The 12,919-nt window shown below is 39.2% G+C and overlaps 1 protein-coding gene across 4 annotated transcripts in view; it reads right to left on the reverse strand.

Annotated features, from left to right (window-relative positions):
- Nucleotides 1-12,919, reverse strand: part of RC3H1 (ring finger and CCCH-type domains 1) — a 446,950-nt gene that overhangs the window by 262,984 nt on the left and 171,047 nt on the right. For all 4 annotated transcript variants that reach the window (XM_033915444.1, XM_033915446.1, XM_033915443.1 and 1 more), the window contains exon 9: nt 5,541-5,653. In XM_033915444.1, coding sequence (XP_033771335.1) covers nt 5,541-5,653 — 113 coding nt within the window. The remainder of the gene's footprint in view (nt 1-5,540; nt 5,654-12,919) is intronic.

The following is a 12,919-nucleotide window of genomic DNA, read 5'->3' on the forward strand; positions in this document are numbered from 1 at the left end:
ATACAACATCAAATAACAAAGGAGATAAAGGACAACCTTGTCTAACTCCCCTCTGCAATTGAAAACCATCAGATATCTTATTATTAATATTTAATCTTGCAATCGGGAAGCTATACAATGTTTTTACCATTTGTATAAATCCAGAACCTATACCAAACCATTCTAAAGCCTGATACATAAAATTCCATTCTACCCTATCAAATGCTTTCTCAGCATCTAATGAAACTGTAAAAGCCGGTTCATCCATTTTTTTTGACAAGTTTAGCATGTGAAATAATAGTCTAGAGTTATTGGAGGAATGTCTTTTAGCAACGAAACCCGTTTGATGCATATCTATAATATGTGGGAGAGCTTTGGCTAATCTCAAAGCCAAAATTTTCGCCAAAAGTTTATTATCAACGTTTATCAAAGATATAGGCCTGTAGTTTGAAACCAAAGTAGGATCTTTATTTGGCTTAGGCAAAACAATTATTATTGATTCAGCCATAGTACCTTTTATATTACCTTTTATAAGTTGTGTCTGATATAATTTTAATAAATGTGGGGAGAGGATATTTTGAAATGTTTTATAAAATTCTACTGTGTAACCATCACCACCTGGAGCGGATCCAACTCTAAGAGATCTCAATGCTGTTTCTAATTCTTTTAATGATATAGGTTCTTCTAAACTTCGTTTTATATGATCAGGAATCTTAGGTCCATTTATTAAATCTAAAAATTTTTTTCCATCTTTTTGTTTCTCCAAATAAGGTTCGGAAGAATATAGATCCTTATAAAAATTTAAAAATTGTTTTAATATTATATTTGTTTGATTTGTTATTATACCATTATCATCTTTTATTCCATTAATATTAGTTCTCCTTTTTTTTGCCTTAAGATAATTTGCTAATAATTTTCCCGCCTTATTAGAATTTCCATAATACACCGTTTGTTTGGAAAACAAATCTTTTCTTATCATTTTTGAAGTTAATTCATTATATTTACCTTTTACTTTCAAAAGAGCTTGTAAAACTTCATATTCCCATTTACTTATCAATTTAGCTTCTAATATTTTTATTTCTTTTTCTAATTCCATATATTGTTTTTTAATTTGTTTCCTAATAAAAGCTGAATATGATATGATATTACCCCTCATAGTTGCTTTAAATGCATCCCATACATTCTCTATAGATGTATCTTCCACTAAATTTATTTGAAAAAATTCATTAATTTGTGTTTTAAAATTTTCCAAAAATTTGTCATCCACAAGCAATGCATTATCAAATCTCCAAAGAGGTCTATTATTTTCTAATTGATCTAATTGTAATTCTATCCATATTCCCGCATGATCCGAAATGATAATAGGATCAATGGAGGCTTTAATCACTTGTTGCACTTTATTTGTTGAAACAAAAATATAATCTATTCTTGAAAATGATTTATGAACCTGTGAACAAAATGAATACTCCTGATCATTAAAATGAAGAATACGCCATATATCTTTCAAATCACATGAACTAACTAAATTATCTAGACCTAAAGATTTAATATTTTTACCTGGTTTTTTATCCAATAATGGATCCATTACAGCATTAAAATCTCCAGCCACCACTAAATTAGAGGCAGCCAGTGGTAATAACATATTTTGTAGCTTTTTGAAAAATTCTGATTGATTCGAATTAGGGGCATATATATTAAATAACGTCAGGGTATCATTTCCCATACCTATATCGATATGTATCCATCTTCCATGTGGATCTGAATTTTTTACCTTTATATTGGCCATACATTTTTTATTTATAAGGATTGCAACCCCTGCTTTTTTACCCACTGCTGGAGCAAAAAAACATTCTTTTGTCCATCCACCTGATAATTTCTGTGATTCCTTCATATTAAGATGGGTCTCTTGCAGACAGTAAATATCTGCATTTTGTTTTTTTAAAAATGTTAATATTTTTTTCCTTTTAATTACGTGATTCAGGCCATTGACATTAATAGAATATATTTTAAAAGACATTATATATTTTAATACTTTTCATTATCTTATTCTTCCTCTCCTCTTTCATATTTAATATCCAAAAAATTTTCTTCACGACACACATATTTAACCCTAATGTATCTCCCTTAATTATTCTAATAAATATTCTCCTTATCCCTCCCTTTCCCACCCAATACATTGGCTGCTTAAGGATACACATTGGAACTGTAATCCTAACATTCTCCCTATTCTAGGCAATCAATATTCAATTGTTTAAACAAATTTCCCTTCTATCTATCTATATTGATCTTTTATATTTATTTAATCATTTTCCATAACATTTTATTAATGTATCATTTTCCATTTAACAATATGTTAATTTGTATTTCCTTAGTATTATGATTTCAACATATAATTATTTTAAACATATATGCAGTGTATTATTTAATAATTTTCCTATATTCTGTTCTTTCTTTCATATAATTATTATTGTCTTTTCTTTGTATTGTTTTCCTCCATTTCTTCAAATATTTCGATATGTTATATTTTCTAATTTTTCATAGAATCTTCAAAACCATCTTAATATATTATATTAATATATCATAGGTTCTGGTTTAGAGAGAAAATCTTTTAGTTTTTCGGGATCCTCAAAATATAAGGACTTGTCTCCAGATGACACTCTCATTTTCGCCGGGTAGTATAGACCATATTTAAATCCTTTTTCTTTGAGTAGAGGTCTCATGTCTAGTAGTCTTTTTCTTTTAGTTGCTGTGTTTTTGGCGAAGTCTGGTAAAAACCATAATCTTGATCCTTTATAATTTAAGTTTTTATCTTTTTTTGCAGCATTTAGTATCTCTATTGCTTGTTGGTATCTCAACATTTTGAAAATGATTGGTCTTGGTCTGTTTTTATTTTCTAAATTTTTAATTGGGATTCTATGCGCCCTTTCAATTTCAATTGGTTGTTTCAAGTCTAATTGTAGAATTTTTGGAATTAAATTTTCAAGGAAAAGGATAGTATTTTTTCCCTCTAAATTTTCTTGTATTCCAAAGAGTTTGATGTTCTTTCTTCTTCCTCTATTCTCGTAATCCTCCAGTTGATCTTTTAATTTATTTAATTCCAGGCTGTCGTTTTTACATCTTTTTGATTCACATTCTATATTTTCCATTTTTGATTCTAGTTCAGTTGTTCTTTTGTTGTTAACTTCCATTTGTCTATGTATATTTAAAATTTCTTCTTTCATTTCAGACATATTAGTTATAGTTTCTTTAAGCATTTGTTTGATTTGTTTTAATTCTTCCATGACTTCAGCTTTGCTTAATATGTCTGGTTCATCAATAGGAAGTGGTATCTTGCTTGGTGTTATTTGATCTTGTTTTTGTCTTTTTGCAGATGTACCAACCTCATTTTTGTTTTGTCTGGTGCTTGCCATATTGTTGTTTTTAATCCCTTTTCTTCCAAAATTTAGTTTTATCTTTTAAAGTAGAAATTTTCTTTTCCTTTTTTGCCTTTTTTCCTTTTCCTTTTCTCTTTCTCAGTTATCTGTCTCAATCTTATATACTCCTTTTTTAGTGTCTTTATCTCTTTAATATTGGTAAAAAGGTTCTTTGAAGTAAGTGTCAGTTATTTGTTTCCAGTTCTCTGGCGTCTCTCAACTGCCTCGATGTCTTGCCGCTTCAGCTTTTTTCCAAAAGTTCCGTTAATCCCTTCCTCTGTCTCCTCTCATACAAGCCCAATCGCAGCTTTGTAAGAGAAAAGCAATTTCAATTCAGTTTTTTGTTTATTTAGTAAGTTTATATTCTTTCTCTGTCTTCAGCGTTTCAGTGTTCAATCACTGAGAGAAAACGCCGGTATTCCTTTCACTCAGTTTTCTTCAATCAATCCCCCCTTTCAGCGTCGTCACCGAAGGGCTTTCACATATATTGTCAGCTCTTTTTCCCTCTAGCTCCGTTCAGCTTTACTCTCTCCCAATATCTATTCGTTTTAGCACGGAGGGAAAAAATTTTTTATCAGCCTTTTTCAGCGCTGGCAGGAGAAGGCTGTATCAAACTGTCACAGTTCCACAATCAACCGTCAGCAGCCTCACATCAAAATCGGCTTCCTTTTCAACAGTTATTCAGCGCACAGAGAAATAACAACACTTTTTATATTTCAAGCTTCTCTTTCAATATCTTACCCAGGCTTGGCAGTTTATAATATCAGGCTGATGTTCCCTACGCCGAGTTTACTTCAAATATGCCCCGTTGCTCTGGCTATCAACTTCCTGTCATGAAAGAACTCAGCATAAAGAGAAACAAACCCTCTTTCTTTACTTTCCTCCTTCAGACTATTGTTTGATTATCAGGCAGTATACTTTTTATCAATCTTCTTTTTTTCAATACTTCAATTTATTAATTGATCTCTCAGGGCTTCACTGGCTGTAAAGGGCAATTTCAAACTGTCACAGCTCAGGAATTCAATCAACAGCAGGCTTCACACTAGAATCAGTCTTTCTCTTACTTTCCTTCTCTTTTTGGTCAGTTTAAATTTCTAATATCCCTTCTCTATCCCGTGCCGATCCAATTTTCTTTATTCAATGATCTGTCCGGCAAAAAGGACAATACTGATCTCTCTCATTCACCACCCGTAGGGCTCTGAGTCAGCGCCGGCAGGAGAAATCAAATCACCACACAAATCAACTGACAGCAGCCTCACAATTAGATCAGTTCTTTTCTTTTTAACTTTTTGTCAGTTTTAATCGCTCCAGCAAACCTCCTCTTCAGTCTCCTAATATTTCAGTGAGGAGAAAATTTGCCGATTTTTGCCCTCAGAGTCTCTGTTCAGCGCGGGCAAGAGAAGTTTGTTTCAAACCGTCACAGCTATATCTTTTAAATTTCTCTCGCTGCAAGACTCTCTCTCTCAGTGCCCATAAATTTTATATACGTTGGCCATTTTAAGTTTTTATCTATCTTCACTCTCTGCTTTGCCGTTTCAGTAAAGATAAAAGCCGGTAAAATTACCTTCCCCTCAGCTTTTTTTTGATGTCGGCGATTTGATGTCGGCACTCTAACTTTTCAGCTGTTATTCTTTCAATCTTCAACTTCAGGCTTTAGAGGGTAACACCATCATTATTAATAATTATTTTTTTTTTGAAATCTTCAAGAAGGGAATAATATTTTTTCTTCAGTTGCCTAGATATAGAGGAGCTTAGCGATCACACTTCCATTCGTGTTCGCGTTAAGCCACGCCCCCCCCCAGCTAACACGATCTAATCCGGTGCAAGCGTTAAAAACGCTATCACACCTTTGTAAAAGGAGCCCAAAGTGTTGTTTTCTCCAATCCCTTTATATTTGTTACTGTACAGTTCTCCCATCCAATCTTTTTAAATTTGTTAACTGCTTAGATTTTTTTATATGATTTTGTGATATCAAAAATAAAATGATATTTGATACAGTTAACAGTGAATAGTCGCACTGTACTTCAGCGACCTCACGCACCAAATCTTCTACATGAGCATATCCAAATATATTATTAAAAGAATAAAACTTTTTTCCCACTTCCAGCCCTTTATCAATATTTTTTCCTCATATCTATTGATACTTACTTTTCTAACTCCTCTTGCGAATGTGCAAAGGTGCAACTGGCTCCACGGGGACATCCTCCTCTTTGCTTCATGTCTCGGCACATGTACGTCTTATACTTATTGTGCTGAGGGGGCTGTAAGAAAGCAAGAAAAAATAAATATTATATCTGGCTACAGACATCTAATCAAAGACATTAAAAAGGTGGAAAATAAGAGGTGAACTGGTGTTGATAGGAGATTTTATTTATCCCGGGATGCACAGGGGAAGGAGCTAAGGCTCTGATTGACCCAGGCGCCTAAGGCCCCTCTTATGAGAGAGACCTTAGGCACCTAGATCAATCAGAGCCTTAGGCCTAAGGCCCCTCCTATGAAGCCTGCGCTTAAACCTCTGACACGATCAGGAGGGTAAGCTAGCTCCCAGGGGGATGGACCCCGAGCCTGAAAAGGTGACACACAGCAGGCTGGCTCCACAGGTCTCCCAAAGGTTCTCTATGAAGCAGCAGACCTGTCATTTCTCCTGCGGCAAAGGACCACCGCAAGGGGTCGTACGGCGCCGAAGCCACCAAAAACGATCTGGAAATCACAAAAAAGAAACAGAGCAGATGAGAAAGACTTCTGCTTGGATCGCGTGTAGAAACTGAAACTGTATGTGGCTCTGTCTCTCTCAGAAGAAGGAGCACATGGTAAAAAGAGTGTTAGATTTCTGCAAACTCTGGATCGCAGCTACGGATTGAACACCTTGAGTACAGAATCTGTAACTACATATCAGAACGAGAGATTATGTACTTACTCTGGAAAGCTCTTTTCCAGTAGAAAGATGAGACATTCTAGATTCCCACCCAGTCCTTCCTGCAACTGCCTACTGTTATCAGTTTGTTTATGCTTATCCAAGCTGATTCTTGGATGATTGGAGGCTGGGAAGAATTTGTTTAAGTGTTTCCGTTTTATATGGGTGTAGTTCTGAGCTCCTTTGAAGCCTTTGTTGGCGGTTAACATTATTGTTTGATTTACTTCTTGAGCAGAACAGTCTGTTTCTAAGCCTGTTGCTACAGGTGCCTCTACTTCACGAATATTGGGTGGCTCTCAGTGCTTGGGTACTAACTGCAGCTGGAGCTAAGGAGCCCAGTGAAGTACAGCAGAGGCAAGAGGAAAAATCTGGAGTGAATTCCTTCTGCAGATGCACGTGGCTATGGGGATATAACCCACCTGTAGGATGTCTCACCTATTGTATTGGAAAGTGGTATTAATATATGACCTAGTTGATTTGGTATACAGTGGTGCCTCACACAACGAACTTAATTCGTTCCAGGAGCAAGTTTGTTATGCGAAAAGTTCGTTATGTGAAACGCGTTTTCCCATAACAATACATGTTAAAAAAAATTATTCGTTCTGCAGCATAAAATATGCTAAGATGACATAAAAAAAGATAAATTTGTCAAAATGGTGAAAATGGTGGTCTTGCTGAGGCCAAACTCTTTGACGAGGTCACACTGTTTTACCCCACATTCACTCCTTCTAATTATTTCCCGTTTCATTTCAACAGAAATCACCTTTTTTTAGAAGCCATGATATATAAAAAATATTGAGTTTATCTTAAAAGGACGACTGCCGTGATACGTGCGTGCGTGCGTGATTTAATTCGTAATGAAGAACGATTGCCGCGATACATGCTTAAGTTAAGCACAGTGACTAACGACTGCCTGCAGTGCCTGCGCGGAAGGATGCAATACATCGGCAGCGATCGTGGAAGCTCGGGCGACTTCGTTGTGTGAAACGAAGTTCGTTGTATGAATCATGACATGAAGTTCGTTGTGTGCAGCGTTCGCTGTGCGAGGCGTTCTTTATGCGAGGCACCACTGTATTTCCTTCCATCAAAACCTGATTTATTAAATAAGTGTAGATAAAAAATTATATTGGCAGATTTCTCATTATTTTAGCTTGGCACAGGATCCAGACAAGAATTTCTTTAAGAGTTTAACTATGAATTTTTCATCTACAACAGAAAAGGAACTTTAAAAAATGGTCTGCAGGAGTGCCAAAAGATTGTTCTGAAATCAAATCATCTACTAATATTTCAAGTTCCTAGAAGATCGCATGCCCTGCTTAGTTCTGCTTGAATTTAAAAATATTTTTCTTGAAAGAATAATGTGAAATCTTACCAAATTTTAAGACATGTCTAGATGACATTATAGTTAAGTTTCTTTCTTTTTAAAAAAATAAATTTACAGGAATAGATAACAAAAATACAGGAAAATTCAAAGTCAAAGGAAAATTATGTACACAAAAAAAGGTAAAATAAAGCATTTATTACGGTAATCTAGTCCACATTATCATGGCCGCTTGGTACCTTACTTTAGGTAATACATTGACTAAAAGAAAACTACATTGTAGTTAAGTTTCTAACTATGTTAAAAAGTTCTGTAGATGAGTTACAACTCTTATTTACTTAATTGGAAAACATATCTTTTGGGGGATTAAAATGCTTTCTTGTACAGATTAGTCTGCTGTCTCCAAAGGTTATTTCAATTTATCAGTTGGAATGAAGAGTCCAAGCTCTTTCCAATTTTCTACATTCCTTATTTTCCTACCTAAACTCCTCAAGTGGTCTAGTCAGGCAGGAGCGGTCCTCAGTTGCTCCTACTCATGCCAGCTCCACATTCAAAATTGATGTGCTCTCCTGGGGGGAGGGGTGGGGGCAGCAATAATTTCAGTTTTGGCTTTGGCTAAAATTATGTGGCCACAGATTTGGTTTCAGTTAAAACTGAAAACCCTGATTTTGATCACTCTCTATCCAACAAAACTGGGGCATGGGAGGCCATCTCGATCTGTGCCCCAGTAATCCAAAGGCTCCAGGCAAAGAGAGAAAACAGACTGCCAAATGGAAGATAAACAAATACTAATAAACTAAGTAGATCCTTTTCTTTGAGGTTTTTTTTTTTAATTCCTAAGATTGCATCCCTGGGATCCCACAATGCTCCCCAGACCTATCAAACTAATCTAGATTGCACAGGCTTATTGTGTCTAGCATTTGCTGAAGATTGAGAAATCTGACTTAGCTGGTACCTACACAGGTTGGTTATATGTTTCTCAGAAGTCAAATGTTCTCAGTCTCCATCTTCTGGTAGGAGTGCATAACCAAGTATCTGAACTAATCTGGAAGGATGCTAAGGAAATATATTTTTCTGAAATGTTAATATATAGAGAGTTTTTTTTACCTAAACATGAATACTGTATAATTTTTTCCTATCAACTAATATTATCATTTATTTGCTTGTGCATTTATTGAGCTTTTGCATGTGTATTGTTATTATTATTATCTGATACTGTTTTGGAACTTATGAAATTGTTTAGTTTTATAGTTTATTTTATATTTATTTGCTGTGCTAAACTTTAGCCATATAGATATAGATGTATTAATGATTGCAATACAGAAGCATAATAAATTAAATGAACTACAGTATTTTCGCGGATATAACGCGCACCCGTGTAAAACGCGCACACGGGTATAGCGCGCAGAAACCACACTTGTATGTACGGAAACTTTTGTATACAGCGCTCATGGGTATACCGCGCATGCTGCCCGACTCTCCTCTGGCCACCCCGACTCTCCTTTCGCCCTCCCCGACTCTCCTCTGGTTGCCCCGACTCACCGTTCACCCGCCCTGACTTTCGGTGCACTGCCCCGCCTCTCCGTGCGCTGTCCCGACTCTCCGTTCACCTGCCCTGACTTTCCGTGCACTGCCCCGCCTCTCCGTGCGCTGTCCCGACTCTCCGTTCACCTGCCATGACTTTCCGTGCACTGCCCCGCCTCTCCGTGCGCTGTCCCGACTCTCCGTTCACCTGCCATGACTTTCCGTGCACTGCCCCGCCTCTCCGTGCGCTGTCCCGACTCTCCGTTCACCCGCCCTGACTTTCCGTGCACTGCCCCGCCTCTCCGTGCGCTGTCCCGACTCTCCTTTCGCCCGCCCTGCCCTGCTCCCAGCTCTGTAAGCATGCGCAATGGTCTGAGCATGCTTGCCGCTTAGTTTTCACCAAGGCTGTTTTTCTGGTGGTGTGCTTTTCACCACGTGGCTGTGGCCCCCTCTATCTGGCCTTGTAATTTGCCCAGTGAATACTATTTTGACTATACAACAGCATCTCAGCCTTTGGGTAAGCCTATAAAAGATTAATGTTGCATGTAGAGCCCACATTTTAATTTGATCACTTCAGATTGGTATTCTGCATTTATCTACCCTGTAGTAGAGTTTATCAATTAAATTTACCGGTAAATGTACCGCCATAATGGCAGGAATGAGACGAAAGTCATATACAGCGGACTTTAAGCTTAAAGTCGTTGCGAAAGCTGAGGAAATAGGCAACCGGGCCGCAGCGAGAGAGTTCGATGTTGGAGAAACATCGGTGCGTGAATGGAGAAAAGATAAGAAGGAACTGGAGAAATGCAATCCGCGCAAACGGGCACGTCGTGGGGCCAAACCAAAATGGCCTCAGCTGGAGGATGACTTGAAGCAGTGGATTCTGGCGAGAAGGGAGCAAAATCAATCAATCTCTACTGTTGCGATTCAGATGAAGGCAAAACTACTTGCCAATGGAAGAGGAATACCCGACTTCAAAGCTGGCTTCACATGGATCTCAAACTTTATGAAAAGGAACGGACTATCAGTTAGAATGAGAACAACTGTTGGCCAGCGACTTCCAGATGACTGGCAGCAAAAATTGATTGATTTCCGTGACTTTGTCGCCAAAGAAATATCTGAACTTGGCATCACTGCAAAGGACGTCATCAACATGGATGAAATTCCAATGGCATTCGACATTCCAGCAACAAGAACCATAGCCCCCACAGGTACTAAATCTGTTGCCATCACCACAACTGGGCATGAAAGAACGTGTTTTACAGTCGTTCTTGGTTGCTCAGCTAGCGGGGTTAAGTTAAAGCCCATGCTCATTTTCAAAAGGGTCACTATGCCCCGTGAAAAGCTGCCCACCAGTGTGGTTGTGCACTGCAACAAGAAGGGATGGATGGACTGCGACGTAATGAGATTGTGGGTAGATAAATGCTTTAGGGCAAGACCGGGTGGATTCTTTGCAAAAAAATCCTTGTTAATTTTTGATGCCATGGCTGCCCACAAAGAAAAAAATGTTCAGGCCTACATTAATTCTACTCGTGCCCACATCGCTGTGATACCTGGAGGCCCTACGTGTAAGCTGCAACCACTTAACATCGCAGTGAATCATCCATTCAAGACTTTTATTAGAAAGGAGTGGGAGGAGTGGATGCAGAGCGGCACGCACGAGTACACACCCGCGGGGCGGCAGAAGCGGGCAACTTTCACAGAAGTCTGCAAGTGGGTGGCTTCAGCATGGGACAAAATAACACCAGATACCATTCGAAACGGATTTAGAAAAGCGGGCATTGTTTATGAAACCAATGAAACTACGGCTACTACCAGTGCAGCGGAAGGAGGCAACAACACGGATATCAGCGATGATGATGATGATGATGATGACGATGATGACGATATCACTTCGGAAATAAACGAGGATCGTCTGCAGGCCGTGCTCAGTTTATTTAATGACGATGATGACAATTCGTATTTTGATGGATTCAAGGATTCAGATGACTGTGATGATGATGACTGAATAAACCTGTAAACTATGTTTATTTACAACTTTACCATAATTACGGTAACTGTATTTAGATTATTTTGTCCTCCATACTTCGTTTGATCTACCGGTTAATGTTATAGTTTATAAGAATTAACATGTTTCTGTTCTTGTTCCTGAATTCATACTCACTAACTCTAGATTAAAAGTTATAAGGTTGTTTATAAGAATGAACAGTTTTTTTCTTTTCACGTGTTTGGTTGGAGGGTGTGTGAATGGTGCGTGAGTTCTCCTATGTCTGGTTGAGGTGGATTGAATTACCGGTATTTAGCTGAAGAAATTATGGTAGTTAAACAACCCCCCCCCCATTCCACACACATTACGGTAATTCTCTTCCATTTTTGTTCCCATTATAAAAAACACTGATAAGTTTCCAGAAAAAAATACATTAAAATAAGAAGTGAAAACAAAGGCCCCTACAGATGAGAACATAAGAATAGCCTAACTGGGTCAGTCCAATGGTCCATCATGCCCTGTAGCCCATTCTCATGGTAGCCAATCCAGGTTACTAAATACCTGGTCAAAACCCAAAGAATAACAACATTCCATGCTACCGATCCAGGGCAAGCAGACGCTTCCCCCATGTCTTAATAACAGACTATGGACTTTTCCTCCAGGAATTTGTCCAAACCTTTTTAAAACCAGCAACGCTATCTGCTTTTACCATAACTTAAATCATTCCTTCCAAACAGAGACCTTGCTAGATGTCAAATACAGAAAGAACAAGGTACCGTAACTTCACAAGGACTTAGCTGTGCAGGAATACCTATACCTATATACGGTACCTATACCATATACCGTACCTAGTGCAAAAATGTGCAAAGGTCTGTTTTTTTCTTTCCATCACTACATAGCCTACGGTAATGCCACACAAGCAGCGCTGTTACAAATATATTCTGAAGGTCAATGCTAAGGTTAACAAAGTTTCCTTCCTTGGACCACAAGGAGATACTGACAAACCACTGAAAGAGATCCCAGGAACAACACCCAAAGATCAACTCAGTATGTGAACCAGTTGAGTGGAGTGGACTAGGGTAACTGGGGGGTGGAAATGGACCCGGAGTTTTCTCAGCAGAATTTCCCAGACCACCTCTTCCTCTCAACACATTGACACGCTAGTGGGTTTATTTTATAGCTTTTTCACTCCCTTCGGTCTGCCTGTCCCCCTTGAAGTCCTGTCCCCCCTTGAAGTCCTGTCCCCCCTTGAAGGTCTGCCTGTCCCCCTTGAAGTCCTGTCCCCCCTTGAAGGTCTGTCCCCATCCTGAAAGCCTGATGCCCCCCCTCGACGTCCGATTCTTCTCCCCCCTCGGCAGGACCACTCGCACCCCCACCCCGAAGGACCGCCGACTCCCCGACAATATCGGGCCAGGAGGGAGCCCAAATCCTCCTGGCCACGGCGACCCCCTAACCCCACCCCGCACTACATTACGGGCAGCAGGGATCCCAGGCCCTCCTGCCCTCGACGCAAACCCCCCTCCCCCCCAACGACCGCCCCCCACAAGAACCTCCGACCGCCCCCCCAGCCGACCCGCGATCCCCCTGGCGACCCCCACGACCCCCCCACCCCCCTTCCCCGTACCTTTGGTAGTTGGCCGGACAGACGGGAGCCAAGCCCTCCTGTCCGGCAGGCAGCCAACGAAGGAATGAGGCCGGATTGGCCAATCCATCCTAAAGCTCCGCCTACTGGTGGGGCCTAAGGCGCGTGGGCCAATCAGAATAGGCCCTGGAGCCTTAGG

This window comes from Geotrypetes seraphini, chromosome 12, assembly GCF_902459505.1.
Source record: "Geotrypetes seraphini chromosome 12, aGeoSer1.1, whole genome shotgun sequence".
Taxonomy (NCBI): domain Eukaryota; kingdom Metazoa; phylum Chordata; class Amphibia; order Gymnophiona; family Dermophiidae; genus Geotrypetes; species Geotrypetes seraphini.